General features: G+C 41.9%; 1 protein-coding gene across 1 annotated transcript in view; it reads right to left on the reverse strand.

Moving 5' to 3' along the window:
- Positions 1–19,884, reverse strand: part of LOC113888423 (multidrug resistance-associated protein 4-like) — a 167,142-nt gene that overhangs the window by 125,660 nt on the left and 21,598 nt on the right. The window contains exons 7-10 of the mRNA XM_027535549.1: positions 18,892–19,141; positions 5,920–6,021; positions 1,712–1,801; positions 317–508 (exon numbers count right to left, since the gene is read on the reverse strand). Coding sequence (XP_027391350.1) covers positions 317–508; positions 1,712–1,801; positions 5,920–6,021; positions 18,892–19,141 — 634 coding nt within the window. The remainder of the gene's footprint in view (positions 1–316; positions 509–1,711; positions 1,802–5,919; positions 6,022–18,891; positions 19,142–19,884) is intronic.

Consider the following 19,884-nt stretch of genomic DNA (forward strand, 5'->3'; position numbering starts at 1 on the left):
TACACTGTGCACTCTAATTTTAGAAATTTTTGTAATTCTCCACTACGAAAATAAGTTAAAAGCAAATGAAACTTCACAAAGTGAAACAACCCCCTCCTCAACAAAGCATTCTGTGAGCGTCCTTATGACATTAGGATTGAAGGATTAGCATATTTGCCTGCATACTCACTAAGAAGACCGGTGTAAATATTAAACAACACTGAAAGATCTTTCAAACTTTTTTAAAAAAAAGAACTTTCAACAAACTTTACTGATAGTTTAAACCAAGTCTGTCATTTGAAATTCTAGTACATGCTACTCAAAAGTCCTTACTCACCTCTCCCAAAGCACAAGCCTTTATTACTTCTTCATATCGGTCTTTTTCATATTTCTTTCCAAATAAAATGTTACTCCTCACAGTTCCTGAGAACACCCAGGGCTGCTGAGAAACATACGCGATCCTCCCGTGCACGCTGACCTGCCCCTGGCTCGGGGGCAGCTCCCCCAGCACAGCACGTAACAGTGATGACTGAAACAGATGGCAACACACACACATGAACAGGCAGCACTCAGGATGAAACACATCCCATAGCACAGCTGACCCCAGGATGGTGCTTGATACACAATAGAACACTTGCATTTAGAACAGGATAAAGTACAGCCCTGGAAGTTTGGACAAAAACAAATGAAAATAACAGAAGTGGTCAATGCAAATGAATGGTTGATAAGGAATATTAATAAAATACTATAACAATCTCCTCTGCCCAAAAGGAGCACCCAAATTAAGCACTACACTCAGCAAAAACTAAGAATGTTTAACATCCTTCACTAGCAGAGCAGCCCAGCAAGATGTGTATTTCATGTATCTGATGTTTAGTGCAGTTGTTCCTGCATTCAGGTATCCTTCACTTGACAAACACTTATCCTTAAATAGCTATGTGTGAAGAATATATCCAAAGATGATTACTTAAAAGAATTCTGAAATGAGTTGTGTCTAAAGAGCAAAAGTCCATCATAGAGGAAATCATCACCCTGTCATGTACACATCCACATTTAGGTTTCTGTATTTCGTTGTTTCACAACACAGGACACTAAGTGCAAGTGCACGTCTTTCAAATCTCTTGTGACACACAGAAGTGACGTATCTGTGTCTACACCATCAGAGCGCTCACCATACTGGGCTGAGATAAACTGCCTGTGTGTCTGTCTCGCCCTGGAACCTGTTTGCCTCTGAACAGTAGAGACATCGGGATCTGGCTCACATCTGTGTCATTAGCTCCAGCACATGGCTGAACATTCACTATACATGCACTGAAAGGATCACATCAAGTCCCATGAGGAAATGCTCAGAGCTTCCTGGAAGAGCCTTCACCACCTCCAGACTTCCTAGAGGGGCCACTGTGATGAAAATAAGTCCCCACAGTCTCCATCCAACCTGAACAGCTGTCACATCAATAATTTCATTCACTGAGAAGTCCAAATTCCTGACAATGGTCCCCAACTGTGCAATGTGAAGCACCAAGAAAGAAAACACAGTGTGTGCTTATCTAGATTTATTTGGCCATGAAACCTTCTTGCAAAACTAATATTCCATGGAACACAGATTGAGAAACGCTGTTCTAGGTACACCCAACCAATTCAAACTGTGTCACGCATAGCTCTGGGCTCAACTCTGAGAATTTAACAAGGGCAATGGTGTTGCATCAAGCTGACAAAAGGCATCACAACTTACCTTTCCTGCACCCACAGGTCCAACCACAGCTAACAGTTCACCAGGTCTGGCACTAAAGAAAAGGTCTTGTAGGGTTGGGGTTCCTGATTTCTGCAAATTAAAGTTTATAAAAATGTGCCCATTTCAATAAAGTAACATACATTACTTCAGAAGGTAGAGAAAATTATGTAATAGTCATTGATATGCTAATGTAATCCACATTTTTGTCCTTCCTATTTTAAGACAGTAAGTCCTGGAGGCCTTTTCATCCAATCATACATAACTCTTTGGGGGTTAACAAGGCTCATTCTTTTACCAGATTTCCATAAGGACATAGCTCTAGACACCCACAGAATTTTAGTAGTAGAAATGACAAGGCACCTGCCTGAAACGCAAACTGAATAATGCACATAAGCTTATTAATATAATGCACTTAATAGAATATCCAGCTTGGGAGGCTTTTAATCATTTATAAGTTTTCATTATGACCCTTGGTTTTAACTGTCTCATTAATCTTCACAGTTCAATTCAGTTCAGTCACTCAGTCATGTCCAACTCTTTGCAACCCCATGTACTGAAGCATGCCAGGCTTCCCTGTCCATCACCAACTCCCAGAGCTCACTCAAACTCATGTCCATGGAGTCGGTGATGCCATCCAACCATTTCATCCTTTGTCATCCCCTACTCTTTCTGCCTTCAATTGTTCCCGGCATCAGGGACTTTTCCAATGAGTCAGTTCTTCACATCAGGTGGCCAAAATGTTGGAGCTTCAGCATCAGTCCTTCCAATGAATGTTCAGGACTGATTTCCTTTAAGATTGACAGGTTTGATCTCTTTGTTGTCCAAGGAACTCTCAAGAGTCTTCTCCAGCACCCCAGTACAAAAGCATCAATCAACCCCCACAAGGTGCAGCATAAGTTCCTGGCATGCCTGGCCTTTAATTAAATAATTGAAATCTCCACTAATCTCTCCACTTTCATTTCATAAAGAATGAACCTCAGTAGTGCTCAGCAAGCAAAGCGGTACACTTTATATAATAGTCACTCCTGGCAAATTAAGTGCTATTAATAATGGTCCAAGCTCTAATTTTTAACAAGAGCTCTAATTTAATACCACCACCACCAACAACAACAAAAAAGGGAGAATAAGTTAATTATGACATGATGAATCAAAGCGATAAAGCCTCAACTTTATATGTATTTACATACATTATCTGTCTTGGCTGAACGGAGGATAAGAAAGTACTTCTACTGAAGAAAAACAGGCAGCTTATTTACTGTCTGAGCCACCTGGGAAGCCCAAAGGAACCAAATAACAACAAAAACCATAGAGATACATGCACTAGTACCCCCACCCAATGCAATAGAGGACAAAGTATTCATTGTGCCAATAACAAGTCACATTCTTGAGAGACTTACAGGTTCATTGTGTCTTTACATATCATAAGTGTTAAGAAAATTGTCAATAGCTGCCAATGCTTAAAAAAAGAAAAACGAATGCTGACACTTGACTCTAAAGTGCCACAAAGACTAAAAACACAATTCTGAATTTAAGTCTGGATATTCCTCAAAATTAAAAAGTTCTCCGGAAAGAAATGAACTAATTATAAAGCATTCAAATGCTAAAAAATGACAATTATTTTGCATGGTCAAAAACACTAGCCCCAAATTTTAAAGAAACTATAAATCTACCAATAAGAAGTTAGATGTTAAAACATAAGAAATATTTTTTAACCTTCTCCACTTCTTTATTCTTTTCTGCCACTTGCGGTTCTTATTTTATTACTTATCACTCAGTTATGACTAAAAAACAATGAGTCACATACCAACATCAGCTCCCTGTCACCACCCCTCACTGTTTCCCAGGGTCAAACACTGAGTTCCCTCCCTGTTCAGGCTTCAGGATCGGGCACTACTCTGCCGAGACCAGTAGAGGGCAGCACTCAGCACCACAGAGGTGCTGGGTCCAGTAAACTCCTGGTTATCCAGACTCAGGGGATGCTGACTCAACAAGGATCATCAGCTGAGACCCTACTCTGTACCAGACATAGTTGAAAACCCCTGCCCCATGAAGAAATGGGGGCTCCCACAGGACCATTTATTTTACAGCTTCAAGATTGAGACCAAGTCCCATCATTTCATGAATGAGACCTAGGTCCCTGAGACCTGCCCCCACCTGCCCACCTGGCTGTCTAGTGAAGCAGGTTACAGAGTTCATGTCTCTCTCCTGCCTCCCAACCCAGCAGGGGCTTCATTCAGATTCAGCTTCTCTTTTTATTTTATTTATTTTGGGGTTACACTTCTTTTTTTCCTTTTTTTTTTTTTTTTAATTTTTAAACTTTACAATATTGTATTGGTTCTGCCATATATCGAAATGAATCCACCACAGGATTTGGGAGAATGGCATTGAAATATGTATAATATCATATATGAAACGAGTTGCCAGTCCAGGTTCGATGCACGATACTGGATGCTTGGGGCTGGTGCACTGGGACAACCCAGAGGGATGGTATGGGGAGGGAGGAGGGAGGAGGGTTCAGGATGGGGAACACATGTGTGCCTGTGGCGGATTCATTTTGATATATGTCAGCTTCTCTTTTTAAAACCCCAGTGTCTGTGTCCCCCATCCAAGGGATCTCTCACCCATGATCTAACCTGACAGCCATAATTACTAATGACCCCAGCAAGGGGCACAGTCCTTCCATAGGCAAGGCCAGGACAACATAACAGGCTGTTCTGTTTTACAATGCAAGTTGCACAAAAGTCTGAGAACATGTTATTAAGTTCTTGAAAGAAAAACAAAATAGCTCATTTTAAAATGCTGCATAATTTGGTACAAAAGAAATTTGGTAATGGGTCATTAAAAAATATGTGTTAGCAATCACATGGAGTGGTATTTAAAATGGAATTTTAGTGCTTTCCATAAATGCTTCAAGAGTACTGTGACGAGAAATACGAAGCAGGAGGTAAATCTACTGGAATAAGGTATGAGAAACTCTCAGGATAGGTCAGTCAGGCACCTTCTGTGAGTTGCCATGTTCAACTGGTACAGGGATGTGGTTTTATATATTCGGGAACATATTATCCTACTGTGCTATTGATGGAGATGGCAGGCACTTAATCAGAAGTTGGTGAACACCATGCAGGTGGCAAAACAGAGTCACAGGCATGAAAGACAGGAGGAGTCTACAGAGTCTAGACACTTGCCCTATGGTCCCCACTCTGACAGCAGCCAGGCTTCTGAGTTCTGCTCTGGAGAGTGGACCCTCTGGTAGAGACATCTTCCTGAGTCCTCCCGGCTCTCGGGCGGGAACAGTTTCCTGCCTTTGCTAATTTCTGGGTTGTCTCACCCACCACCATTTTGCTGTTTCTGCTTTTCCCCACTCTTATCATCTATGTAACTAATTCCCTGAATGGAACTCCCTCTCCCATGGTGGGGTTCTTTTCTCCTGACTAATCCATACTGATATGGGAGGATGTGCACAGAGGACCAGGGAACCATGGAGGCAGGAACATTTCAATCATTGATAAAGGAGGCAACATTGCATGTGCAATTTTGAAAGTGGACCCTTGTTTTTTTCTGTTTGCCAGAAAGTCATAAATAAACTAAATGTTGGAAACTCACCAGTTCTCCCTGTCAGTTTCCACACACTGCAGGCCCTTCAACTAGGAATCAATGGTGCTCACTACGCCCACCTGCTGTTTCCTTCCTGCCCCTGGCTGCTACCAAAGTAGCCAGAACCATCCAGAAGCTTAGGATGGGGGAGCCCCCACTCTACCCCACAGCAAAGATCCAGATCATGGCCTCACTGCCTGTACAAGAAAGTGATCTGATAATCAAGGCAAAAAATGTACACTGATTCCCCAAAGCCTCTTTAACAAATCTCTGTGTATTCATTAAACCATTCTGCACTGCACCATTTTGTCCATCCAATCCTGTACATTCTAACATCATAAACACATGTACTTTAAATTCAAGATGTGCTAATACTTTGAAAACTCTCTTGAAAATGAAATAAAGAGCAACATATCAAATGTCTTAGGCTGATTTTACACTTAATCTCCATTAGCTGCAAACCTTATTCCTGATTTTGAGAATTTTTATAACATACTCTCAATATATGAGCAAATTACATTTTACACCATGTGGAAAACCTCATCATTCTCCCATAAACCTATATCTTCAGTTGTCAATTAGTAGTCATGATCTTGGGGTGGAGGACTTGTTACCTTATCCCAAGAAGCAGTGAAATCATTCACGTCCACTATCGTTTCACCATCTGATGGCAGCTGAGGGTTGAGCTGTGGTATCTCATCAAGTAATAGGAAGTTCTACAGAAAAAGGAGAAACACATATTGTTAAAATGCAAGAACAAAGCACAAATAAAAATAATTGCTTTCTTGGAATTTATAATAAAAGATTTTATACAGCCTACATATAAGTTTGTCAGCTGTACTTAAACTAGTTTTGTTTCATATCAGAACATACTAAATAATATATGTTATATAGAGTAATATATATCATATGGTATACATAATCATATAATGTAGTATATACAGTATGCATAGTGTTTTATATACATATGTATGTGTATATATAAACATTTATATATAAAGCACATATAAGAATATTTTATATACAAACACTATTGTTTAACTGCTCAGTCAAGTATGACTCTTTTGAGACCTGCATGGGATTTTCTGGGCAAGAATACTGGAATGGGTTGACATTTCCTTCTCCAGGGGATCTTCCCAGCCTAGGGATCAAACCTGCATCTCTTGCATTCGCAGGAGGATTCTTTACTACTGTGCCACCTGGGAAGTCATATAAACATAAGGTTATTTACCACTAGTACCGCCTGAGAAGCCCCATATATATATACATACAGATATATATATACATATATATATATATATATATATATATATAAAATAAACAGTTCCTGGCCGTGAGCAAAGTAGTGACTTTCTCAACAAGTATACTGGTTCCCCCTTTAAGAGAAAATATGACTTCAAACTTCAACACATTTAGAACCTGGACATTTTTATTGTTTACCTTTTGAGTTACTAATAACAAACAGGAGAATTGGTAGGAAACGATTCCACAAATACCCACTGAATTCCACCAGGTGCCAAGCACCATGTGACACTGCTAGGAACACAGCGAGGAAGGCCATGCCCAGGCCTTCAGGCATCAAGGGGCACAGGACAGGCTGGGACAGCAAGACCAACGGCAGAGATGCCAAACGAAAACCCTGGCAATGCCTGTTTTGCATCATGACTTTTCCCTGGACACTTAAACACACTCTGCCTTTCTCCTAATGTGTTTTAAGTCAGTATCACTGTTTTCCATTAATTATCACTTAAGTCATTATTCTGAAAATGAAGTGCTCTTAAATTTCCCTTAAAAATATTTTACAAGCATCTTTCCACAATCACTGTCTCTTCTTCTTAGACACTGCCCTCTCTCCTACAACAGGAGTGACTGTAGCTCCCACTTCTTGCCATGTTCACATTGTTTAGCAGTTATTCAGTGGAAAGAAAGAAAGTGAAGTTGCTCAGTTGTGTCTGACCCTTTGCGACCCCATGGACTGTAGCCTACCAGGCTCCTCTGTCCATGGGATTTTCCAGGCAATAGTCCTGGAGTGGATTGCCATTTCCTTCTCCAGGGGATCTTCCTAACCCAGGGATCAAACCCGGGTCTCCCGCATTGTAGACAGATGCTTTACCATCTGAGCCACCAGGGAAGTCATATTCAGTGGAATGCAGCTGATTAAAACCAACTCCTGAGAAATACTACAAAGCTAGCATAATCTTATGCAGGAAAACTCCCTCCTGTCCTGCAAATGCTAGATATAATCCAACAAGAAAAGCTACTATGGCAGAGAAATTGAGTAAACAACTGAGACAACCCCAGTGCCATCGCCTCTTCCAAGAACCATGAAAATGTGGCAGAGACTGCTGGCTGTCCTCAAAATCTGCTCTCATTCTTCCCAAACCCCAGATTTTAGCTGCAAGTAGCAGCCTGGAAGGAGGCCCTCGCTCTCTAGGCTCCCAAGCAGATAGGAGCAGCCATCTGACTAAATCCAGGTCAGTGGAGAGTGACAATGTCCAGAACCTTCCTCTGCCCCATGGCCTGGGTTTTGGAGGCTGCCACCTTGGTCAAGGCCATACACAATGGAGTAACAAGAAGGAGTCTGGGACTTCCCTAGTGATGCAGTAGATAAGAATCTGCCTGTCAATGCAGGGGACACGAACTTGATCCCTGGTCCAAGAGATTCTACATGCCACAGAGCAACTAAGCCCATGTTCCACAACTACTGAGTCTGAGCTCTAGAGCCCAAGTGCCACAACTACCGAAGCCTGGGCACCTGGAGCCCATGCTCCACAAGAGAAGTCACCACAGTAAGAAGCTTGCTTGCCACAGCTGGAGAAAAATCTGTGCAGCAGTGAAGACCCAGCACAGATAAAATTAAATTTTTGTTTAAAAAAGAAAGAGTCTGAGTCCCTAACACCATGGAGGATGATTCCCACACACAAAAAAAGTCCGATGAAATCCTAAACTCTTACCTCAAAATATGACTTAAAAACAGGGTTGCTGCAAATGTAATCAGTTAAGGTGAGATCACACTGGAGTAGGGTAGGCCCCAAATCCAATATTAGTGTCCTTATAAGAAGAGAAAACCAGAGACATACACACACTGGCAGAAAATTCCCATGTGATGATGGAGACAGAAGCTGGAGTGATGGCAGTTACAAGCCAAGGAAGATCAAGGTTTTCCTGCAACAACTTAAGCTAACAGAGGCAAGGAAGGATTCCCTCTTGCAGGATTCAGAGGGATAGTGACCCTGCTGACTCCTTGACTTCAGACTTCTAGGCTCCAGGACTGAGAAACAATCAATTTCTGGGGTTTTAAGCATCTGTTTGTGGTACCTGGTTACAGCAGCCCTATACAGAGCCTTATAAGGACACTTGCATGAGAGAAAAATGAACTATCTGTGTAAGCAGCTTTAACATGGGTAATTCTAGGACTCACAGGCAAACTGAGTCCAAACCAACATAGGGAGAAACTGAAATAAGTATCTGAGGATGTGGGAGAAGGAAAACAACACATAATCAGTAACCTATTACCCTAAAAATCATAAACACACTTCAAGTCCTTGACACCCAGAATATCATGCTCCCAAATCATAAATGTTTTTGCGATCTTCTACTGCAAAAGAACAACTGGTTAAAAACTGAACATGAAAACCTGCTTCTGTGCAGGAAAAGAAAGACATCGTGATCCCTGCATCTCTCTCAAAAACCAGCTGGTGGGAGACACCATCCACTTGTTCCCTCCTCCTCTCATGCAGGCTCACTGAGAGCCTAATGCTGGGAATGGCTCCTCCTCCCCGCTCCGAGCCCGAGTCCATCAGGAGACAGGGTGGATGGATGGCGGTCTGAGGACTCCTCTGCAGACTCTCAACCACCACAGCCTGAGTTCTCTCTCCACACCACCTCTTCTGTAGTCAGCCAGGTACGAGCTCTCACCTGTTCTGATATAGCTCATCCCTCTCCCAATGCTTTTCTCTCAAAACAACATAATTTCAGAATTCTACCCACTATTAAGCACTGAAAATATTAATACAACTTTTCTTTTGCTGGTTCCTTCCCCAGCCCTCCCCAACACCACCAAACCGATTCCAACATCACTTCTTCGTGATCTCTTTACAGCACCTCTGAGTGTCCACCATGCTTAACACACCCAGAGACCCATCAGTACCTAAGTCCACACTCCCCAGGTGGCCTCTGCCTGGATACCCTGAGTACTAACCCCACCCATCCTTCCGAGTCCATCTCAAATGCTAACTCTCCATGGAACCATTCAGGACAATCCAGGCTCACACTGTCCTCCCTACCTCTGAATCCACAGAGAGGTAGTAAGTCACACAGAGGGGAGACACTTCATCATTCATGCACCTACAGTCACAACTCCAACTGAGACCAAGCTTTGCACAGAGTCAACCATCATAGATAAGGGAAGGAACAAACACTGACTACATGACTACTATAGCCTTACACAGTCTGAGCTAACACAGCAACAAGCAAAAGGTTACACATATATGTTATACATTTTGTCTAGACAGAAATTCCAATTTTAGCTTAAATGTGTTACCAAGATAAAAAAACAATGTTAAGTATGTGCACAGTAGAACAGAAATTTTCCACTTTCAAAAAAAGAAGATGAAAGTAAAGAACAAGCACTAAGTAAGGAATTAAATCTATTGAGTGCTTGTTCACAAATAATAGGTTTGAGTAGGGAAAGAGTCATAGTCTTCCAGGGGTTAAATGACACTCCATTCAGTACATGACCAACTCATGAAGGTGCAGAAGTGCTGGCTGGATTCTTCTCCAGGACTCAGGCTAATGAAAAAGCTGAAATTAAATTTCTCTTAGAAATGCAAATCAAAACCAATATGAGGTACCATTTCACACCAGTCAGAATGGCTGCGATCCAAAAGTCTACAAATAATAAATGCTGGAGAGGGTGTGGAGAAAAGGGAACCCTCTTACACTGTTGGTGGGAATGCAAACTAGTACAGCCACTATGGAGAACAGTGTGGAGATTCCTTAAAAAACTGGAAATAGAACTGCCTTATGATCCAGCAACCCCACTGCTGGGCATACACACTGAGGAAACCAGAAGGGAAAGAGACACGTGTACCCCAATGTTCATCGCAGCACTGTTTATAATAGCCAGGACATGGAAGCAACCTAGATGCCCATCAGCAGATGAATGGATAAGAAAGCAGTGGTACATATACACAATGGAGTATTACTCAGCCATTAAAAAGAATACATTTGAATCAGTTCTAATGAGGTGGATGAAACTGGAGCCTATTATACAGAGTGAAGTAAGCCAGAAGGAAAAAAATAAATACAGTATACTAACGCATATATATGGAATTTAGAAAGAGGGTAACAATAACCCGGTGTACGAGACAGCAAAAGAGACACTGATGTATAGAACAGTCTTATGGACTCTGTGGGAGAGGGAGAGGGTGGGAAGATTTGGCAGAATGGCAATGAAACATGTAAAATATCATGTAGGAAACGAGTTGCCAGTCCAGGTTCGATGCACGATGCTGGATGCTTGGGGCTGGTACACTAGGACGGCCCAGAGGGATGGTATGGGGAGGGAAGAGGGAGGAGGGTTCGGGATGGGGAACACATGTATACCTGTGGCGGATTCATTTTGATATTTGGCAAAACTAATACAATTATGTAAAGTTTAAAAATAAAATAAAATAAAAAAATTTCTCTTAGACCCAGAACAGGTTCTGCAGGAAAGTATCAACATCAGAATTGTAGCCAAAAAGATTGAGTTCCCAGTGGCTGGAAATGGAAAACCTGTTTTATGAACAATATAACCTCAGAGACTCATTTTATAGCATGTAAAATCACTGGACTTTCAGTGCTTCAGAGGCAAGATATTTACAATCCTAGTAGAGTCATTCAATGCCAAGACCTTCAGACCCCTTTTCTTATTGAGAAAAAAAAATAGAGGGATTTCTTGGACCATAAAATCATAATAAATCCTCATATTCTCTATATGAAAAAAGGAAATTGAAAAACATGTATAAACAAGAAGACACAAAACTATGAAGACCACGTGTAGGTCTGCCTGTGGGTATGGACCACCACACCCTGTCCAAGGTGGGCAGGGGTGGTGGGTTTCCTTTCTAGGACTCCCAGGTATGACCTGAGAAGAAATCCTAGGAGATGACCATCCAGTCTACTGAGTCCCAGGCTGCAGGGGAGAGTAGGGCTGCAGAGCTCAACCCCACACTGTATTCTAAACTCCTCATGTCCACCACCTCCAGCCCATCTGTGATAAAAACTCACCCAACTCTAACCACCTATCAGTACACTCAGCTGCCCTTTTCTTCCACTCTTGCTGCCCTTTAACCCATCTAAGTGAGAGGCAGGTTGAGGAAGAAAATGGACATCCAATCATTGTCTATTACCTGTTAGATAAAAGCATAAGAAGTATATAACAGGATAGGAACTAAATAACAGGATAAGAACTAAAGAGCTTCTCGATGAAAGTGAAAGAAGAGAGTGAAAAGTTGACTTAAAACTCAACATTCAGAAAACTAAGATCATGGCATCTGGTCCCATTACTTCATGGCAAATATTTGGGGAAACAATGGAAACAGTGACAGACTTTATTTTCTTGGGCTCCAAAAATCACTGCAGATGGTGACTGCAGCTATGAAATTAAAAGACACTTGCTCCTTGGAAGAAAAGCTATGACAAACCTAGACAACATATTAAAAAGCAGAGAAATTACATTGCCAACAAAGGTCCTTCTAGTCAAAGCTAAGGTTTTTCCAGTGGTCATGTATGGATATGCTAAATCACTTCAGTCGTGTCCGACTCTGTGCAACCCCATAGACGGCAGCCCACCAGGTTCCCCCGTCCCTGGGATTCTCCAGGCAAGAACACTGGAGTGGGTTGCCATTTCCTTCTCCAATGCATGAAAGTGAAAAGTGAAAGTGAGGTCACTCAGTCATGTCTGACCCTCAGCGACCCCATGGACTGCAGCCCTCCAGGCTCCTCCATTCATGGGATTTTCCAGGCAAGAGGACTGAGAGTTGGGCTATAAAGAAAGCTGAGTGCCGAGGAATGGATGAATTTTGAACTTTGGTATTGGAGAAGACTCTTGAGAGTCCCTTGGACTGTAAGGAGATCCAACCAGTCAATCCTAAAGGAAATCAGTCATTGGAAGGACTGATGTTGAAGTTGAAACTCCAATACTTTGGGCACCTGATGTGAAGAACTGACTTATTTGAAAAGACCCTGATGCTGGGAAATATTGAAGGCAGGAGGAGAAGGGGACGACAGAGGATGAGGTGGTTGGATGGTATCACCAACTCAATGAACATGAGTTTGAGCAAGCTTCAGGAGTTGGTGATGGACAGGGAAGCCTGGTGTGCTGCCTTACACGGAGTTGCAAAGAGTCAAACACAACTGAGGAACTGAACTGAACTGAACAGGATAGGAAGCTGAATCGGGCCAAGGACAGTCAGTGAAGTGGGTCTTACAGCAAACATTTAGATATTTCTAAGCATCTCAGAATTCAAAACCAAGTTCATGCTTTCCTCCCCAATTTTGGTTCTCCTCTGGTATTCATTATTTGAGTGAATTCAGGTGATTTTATAGCCCCAAAAGGTGAAGCAGACTGAGATCCACATTTCCCACCCTCAATACCCAACTCAAGACGTGCCCCGACTATCTCTCAAATCTGGCCAAGTCTCTCTATTGCACCCTAAACCTAAACACATCATCTCGTCCCTGGACCACATATGGCATTAACCTCCTGACACCTCATCTCCCCACCTCTTCTCAAGGTCCTCACCCCACCTCCCTGCCCTATTCCCAGGTTGCAGCCAGGCTGAGCTCTAAGATGATAAAAACTTTGATGTCACCTGTAGAGCCCTGTACAATACCCTGCTCAGGCCTCCAGCTCTCTACTCTGCAGCCTCAGACATTCTTGGTTTCTCAAATGCACAGATCCCCATCTTGTGCACTAGAAACCTGTGTCACATCACATCCCCAAGTAAGTGAGAAGCATCAGCCTCCCACCTCCCCCAGCCCACACACAGAATTCTTCAGGTAACTTCTTCAGCCTTACCAGGAGGCACCACCTCCAAAACTACACCAGTGACTTTGCCAAAGCACCTCATGGCACCTCAGAATTTTCCTTCCAAGGACTAATGACACACAAACGCATGTCCACAGTGACTTTCACTATTTGATTCTTTATTAATCCACTACTTGATGAGACATAAATTCCAAGAAGGAAGGAATTCTCTCCTGCCATTGTACACACACATCTAGCTTGTGCCAAGCTTCAGGTAGACACTCAGTTACTTTGTGGAGTAAGTGATTGGATGAATAAATTCAAATTTGAACCCAAAAGACTAGCAGAAAACAAGAAAGGTTTTCTTCTCAACTGATTTTAGTCTTAACAAGATCCTATCAAACCTATTGTTTTTTACATTTGTTAAAGTACATTTTGGTTTTGTTTGCTTTTTTCTACAACTAAGGCAATATTTCCAAAATGTGGCCTATTTTCAGGTACTGAACTGAAAAGTGATTTTGTCTAGAGACCAAAATATCAATATCTTTAGTAAATCTCTCTAGACAAAATCACTTTTCAGTTCAGTTCAGTTCAGTCATTCAGTTGTGTCTGACTTTGTGACCCCATGAACCGCAGCACTCCAGGCCTCCCTGTCCATCACCAACTCCTGGAATTTACAGAAACTCATGTCCACTGAGTCAGTGATGCCATCTAACCATCTCATTCTCTGTTGAGCCATTCTCCTCCTGCCTTCAATCTTTCCCAATATCAGGGTCTTTTCAATTGAGTTGGCTCTTCACATCAGGTGGCCAAACTATTTGAGTTTCAGCTTTAACATCAGTCCTTCCAATAAACACCCAGGACTTATCTCCTTTAGGATGGACTGGTTGGATCTCTTTACAGTCCAAGGGACTCTCAAGAGTCTTCTCCAACACCACAGTTCAAAAGCATTAATTCTTTGGTGTTCAGCTTTCTTTATAGTCCAACTCTCACATCCATACATAACCACTGGAAAAAACATAGCCTTGACTAGATGGACCTTTGTTGAAAAGTAATGTCTCTGCTTTTGAATATGCTGTCTAGGTTGGTCATAACTTTCCTTCCAAGGAGTAAGAGTCTTTCAATTTCATGGCTGCAATCATCATCTGCAGTGATTTTGGAGCCCCTAAAAACAAAGTCAGGCTGTTGTTCCATGTCCAGTTCTAACTATTACTTCCTGACTTGCATTCAGGTTTCTCAAGAGGCAAGTCAGCTGGTCTGGTATTCCTATATCTTTCAGAATTTTCCACAATATATTGTGATCCACACAGTCAAAGGCTTTGGCATAGTCAATAAACCAGAAATAGATGTTTTTCTGGAACTCTCTTGCTTTTTCGATGATCCAGCAGATCTTGGCAGTTTGATTTCTGGTTCCTCTGCCTTTTCTAAAACCAGCTTGAACATCAGGAAGTTCACCATTCACGTATTGCTGAAGCCTGGCTTGGAGAATTTTGAGCATTACTTTACTAGCATGTGAGATGAGTTCAATTGTGTGGTAGTTTGAGCATTCTTTGGCATTGCCTTTCTTTGGGATTGGAATGAAAACTGACCTTCTCTAGTCCTGTGGTCACTGCTGAGTTTTCCAAATTTGCTCACATACTGAGTGTAGCACTTTCACAGTATCATCTTTTAGTATCTGAAATAGTTCAACTGGAATTCCATCACCTCCACTAGCTTTGTTCGTAGTGATACTTCCTAAGGCCCACTTGGCTTCACATTCCAGGACGTCTGGGTCTAGGAGAGTGATCAAATCATCATGATTATCTATCTGGGTTGTGAAGATCTTTTTTGTACAGTTCTTCCATGTATTCTTCCACCTCTTCTTAATATCTTCTGCTTCTGTTGGTCCATACCATTTCTGTCCTTCATTGAGCCCATCTTTGCATGAAATATTTCCTTGGTATATCTAATTTTCTTGAAGATATCTCTTGTCTTTCCTATTTATTGTTTTCCTCTATTTCTTTGCATTGATCACTGAGGAAGTCTTTCTTATCTCTCCTTGCTATTCTTTGAAACTCTGCATTCAAATGGGTATATCTTTCCTTTTCTCCTTTGCTTTTTGCTTCTCTTCTTTTCACAGCTATTTGTAAGGTCTCCTCAGACAGCCATTTTGCTTTTTTGCAATTCTTTATCTTGGGGATGGTCTTGATCCCTGTCTCCTGTACAATGTCATGAATCTCTGTCCATAGATCTGACAGAATGTGGTCCACTGGAGAAGGAAATGGCAAACCACTTCAGTATTCTTGCCGTGAGAACCCCATGAACAGTATGAAAAAGCAAAACAATAGGACAGAGAAAGATGAACTCTCCAGTCAGTAGGTGCCCAGTATGCTACTGGAGATCAGTGGAGAAATAACTCCAGAAAGAATGAAGGGAAGGAGCCAAAGCAAAAACAACACCCAGTTGTGGATGTGAATGGTGATATAAGCAAGATCTGATGCTGTAAAGAGCAATATTGCATAGGAACCTGAAAAGTTAGGTCCATGAATCAAGGCAAATTGGAAGTGGTCAAACAGGAGATGGTAGGAGTGAACGTTGACATTCTAGGAATCAATGAACTAAGATGGACTGGAATGGGTATATTTAACTCAGGTGACCATCATATCTACTACTGTGGGCAGGAATCCCTTAGAAGAAATGGAGTAGCCATCATAGTCAACAAAAGAATCCAAAATGCAGTACTTGGATATAATCTCAAAAACAACAGAATGATCTCTGTTCATTTCCAAGGCAAACCATTCAATATCACAGTAATCCAAGTCTATGCCGTGACCAGTAATGCTGAAGAAGTTGAAATTGAATGGTTCTATGAAGACCTACTAGACCTTCTAGAACTCATACCCCAAAAGAGACATCCTTTTCATTACAGGGGACTGGAATGCAAAAGTAGGAAGTCAAGAAGTACTTGGAGTAACAGGCAAATTTGGGCTTGGAGTACAGAATGAAGAATGGCAAAGGCTAATAGTTTTCCCAAGAGAATGAACTGGTCATAGCAAACACCCTCTTCCAACAACACAAGAGAAGACTCTACACATGGACATCACCAGATGGTCAACACCAAAATCAGATTGACTATATTGTTTGCAGCCAAAGATGGAGAAGCTCTATACAGGCAGCAAACACAAGACCGGGAGCTGATTGTGGCTCAGATCATGAACTCCTTATTGCCAAATACAGGCTTAAATTGAAGAAAGTGGGGAAAACCACTAGACCATTCAAATCACTTTTGATTCTGCCCAAATCAAAAGTGCTTCCTTCATCAGAACACAAAGCAGCTTGACAAAGAAAATTTGTCAGCCCCAGAAAAGTCAAAGTTTTCCCCATGTCATCATTTTAATATTACTGCACATATCTACATGGGAAGAAATTTCAAGCCTCATACACATTTTAACTGAATTTTGGTGGGGAAAAAATTAAAAATCCTAGTGAATCAGAAACTCCCAAGTATGATCATGTAGGTTTAAAGACCCTGATACTGGGTAAGGTCAATGCAGGAGGAGAAGGGGACGACAGAGGATGAGATGGTTGGATGGCATCACCAACTCAATGGACATGAGTTTGAATAGGCTTTGGGAGTTGGTAATGGACAGCGAGGCCTGGCGTGCTGTGGTCCATGGGGTTGCAAAGAGTCCGACATGACTGAGCAACTGAATTGAACTGAACTGAACTACGTAATTCTGATGAACTAGACAACTAACTATTTTAAAGGGCTGTAGAAACTATATGGGCTGAAAAAGCATCTAATATCTAAATGAAGGTCTTACACCAATTACTTCAACCCACCCGGAAGCAAGGGCTTCCTTGGTGGCTCAGAGGGTAAAATGTCTGCCTCCAATGCAGGAGACCTGGGTTCGATCCCTGGGTTGAGAAGATCCCCTGGAGAAGGAAATGACAACACACTCCAGTACTCTTGCCTGGAAAATCCCATGAATGGAGAAGCCTGGTAGGCTACAGTCCATGGGGTCACAAAGAGTCGGACATGACTGAGTGACTTCACTTCACTTCACCAGGAAGCAGTTTCCCACGGTAACACCTACTCTTCTCACCACTCTTATTCTCAGCCATTGGTCCCATCTTTACTGAAAACAGCTACTGCTGACAGATCTCTAAATTCCTAGACCAACTTCCTGCCAGACATCTTGTATACACAAGGGAAATTTTAGGTTTTCTGCTCAGATCACAAGTGCTTCCTTCATCAGAACATGAAGCAGCCTGACAAAGAAAATTTGTCAGCCCCAGAATATTCAATGTTCTCCCAGGTCATAATTCTAATATTACTGCACACATCTACATGAGAAGAAATTTCAAGCCTCAGACAGTTCAATTGCATTTTGGTGGGAAAGGAATAAAAAACCCTACCCAAATATTTAAGCACAATTCCCTAAAAACCTTCTGCAGGACCCTTTTCATGTAACAGTTCTTGGTGTATCACATAATCTACCAAATAATCAGAGTTATTACTTTTTCCACTATAACCATATTAATGGTTAGGCATTTGCAAGAGCCCAGACATGATGAAGCTGGAAGTTAAATATTTTCTGAGCATCTGCTATTTGAGAGGACTACAAAGATGAACGAGGCACTGTATCTACCCTTTAGGTAAGTCTGGAGCTCAGGGAGGGAAAGAAATCCATTTACACCTGGCTTAGTGAGGACAAAGTCACATCTAAGAGCTCAAAGAAGGAGACAGGGATTCAAGAGGGTGTGATGGTTACTTTTATATTAATTTAGGTAAACCACAGTCCCCAGACACTTCTTCAAACACGTATTACAGTGAAAGTATTTTTCAGATGAGATGGACACTTATATAAGTAGACTCTCAGTAAAGCACAGAGCAGATTATCCTCAATAATGCAGGTGGGCCTCATCCAGTTAGTTAAAGGCCTTAAGAAAAATTAGACTAATATCAACAATAATAAAACCACACCCACACAACACACACATGAAGCTTTCATTTTGGACAAATTACTGTGTCACTCATTACATCACTACAGTCCAAGGATATTCCTGAATGTCTTATTTCAAGCCGTGAAAGCTATGAAAAAGAAATTTTGTAAAATGCATGGACCATCCCTTATCAGTGTTGCTAGAAGTTCCATAAGAAAGAATGATAAACTCAGGGAATCAGAAATGACCCAGTATGGCTGATCTGTTTTATGGGGAATAGTTTCTTTATAGTATAGAAACCTCATCACACACACACAAATCTCATTTGAGTCAGCACAGGAGATGCAGTCTGCTTCCTTCCTTCTCTTGCTTTGGGTCACTTTAATTGCCCTGCAGGCATCACTGCACATAGAGCCTGTGCCACTGCTATTGATATTACTGCCCCTAAATGAGCAGGGATCCTACGTTCTTTGTAATGCATTCTACCTAGGAGGAGACAGGAGTATGTAAGACAGTTTGGAATGACTGACAGATTTGACACTGAGAGAGGTAAATCTCACCTAACTGGAACACAGTGACACCACAGAAAAGGAGGCAATTTACAAAGAATCCACCTGCAATGGAAAAAAGTTATCTGTCACCAAACCTCGATTCTTCGGATGCTGACAATGGCCTCTGACACCTTCTCGACAGCCATGGGGAAGTAGAGGGTGCTCGAAAACCGCAGAGCCTCGAACAGTGTCACCACCACAAACACTTGGCTGGCTGTAATCAGGTTGTCAAGGAGATCATTGGTGATGAAGGTGACAAAAATCATGATTTTGCTGACAGCGAAAAATGATGCCAAATTCATTCCTCTAAGGTAGGAACTTTTCAGAATCTTGGAAATTTCCTTCCTAGAAAGGACAGTAGGAAATAGCATTTTTAAGAACCATTGACATCCAACACATGAATTCAAGTGCCCTGTGTGAGTGTCCCCTTTTTAGGGAGTGGACACAGATTAAGGTAAACCATCAATCATGTCATGGAGACACTCAGAGTTCATACCTGGGACTCTGCTCCAAACCAAGGACTACACACTTCATCACCACTTCACTTTTCCAACTAAATGAAGTCTTAATGTCTTGTCACACTTTTAAAAAATTGGGCTCAATATGACAGGATTTGAACATACATTCAACAAGCATTCACAACCACATATCCTGTGTTGGGCTCCTCATTGACGACAGAAAAAAATGCCCACCCCACCAGGACCTCATAAACTTGGAGAGGAAAAGAATAATAAACCTCAGGACTTCCCTGATGGTCCCATGGATAAGAATTGGCCTCCCAGTGCAGCAGACAGGGGCTCAGTCTCTGGTCTGGAAGATTCCACATGCTGCAGAGCAACTAAGCCTGTGAGCCACAACTACTGAGCCCAAGCTCTAGAGCCGGTGCACTACTGCAACTACTGAAGCCTGTGCACCTGGAGCCTGTGCTCCGCAACAAGAGAAACCACCAGTTAGAAGCCCAAGAACATCAATGAAAAAGCAGCCCCCACCCACCACAACTACAGAAATCCTGTGTGCAACAATGAAGACCCAGCACAACCAAAAATAAATGAATAAAGAAATAAAAAAGATGTAGTATGATGTGTGTG

This window comes from Bos indicus x Bos taurus, unplaced genomic scaffold, assembly GCF_003369695.1.
Source record: "Bos indicus x Bos taurus breed Angus x Brahman F1 hybrid unplaced genomic scaffold, Bos_hybrid_MaternalHap_v2.0 SuperScaffold_100126, whole genome shotgun sequence".
Classification (NCBI taxonomy): domain Eukaryota; kingdom Metazoa; phylum Chordata; class Mammalia; order Artiodactyla; family Bovidae; genus Bos; species Bos indicus x Bos taurus.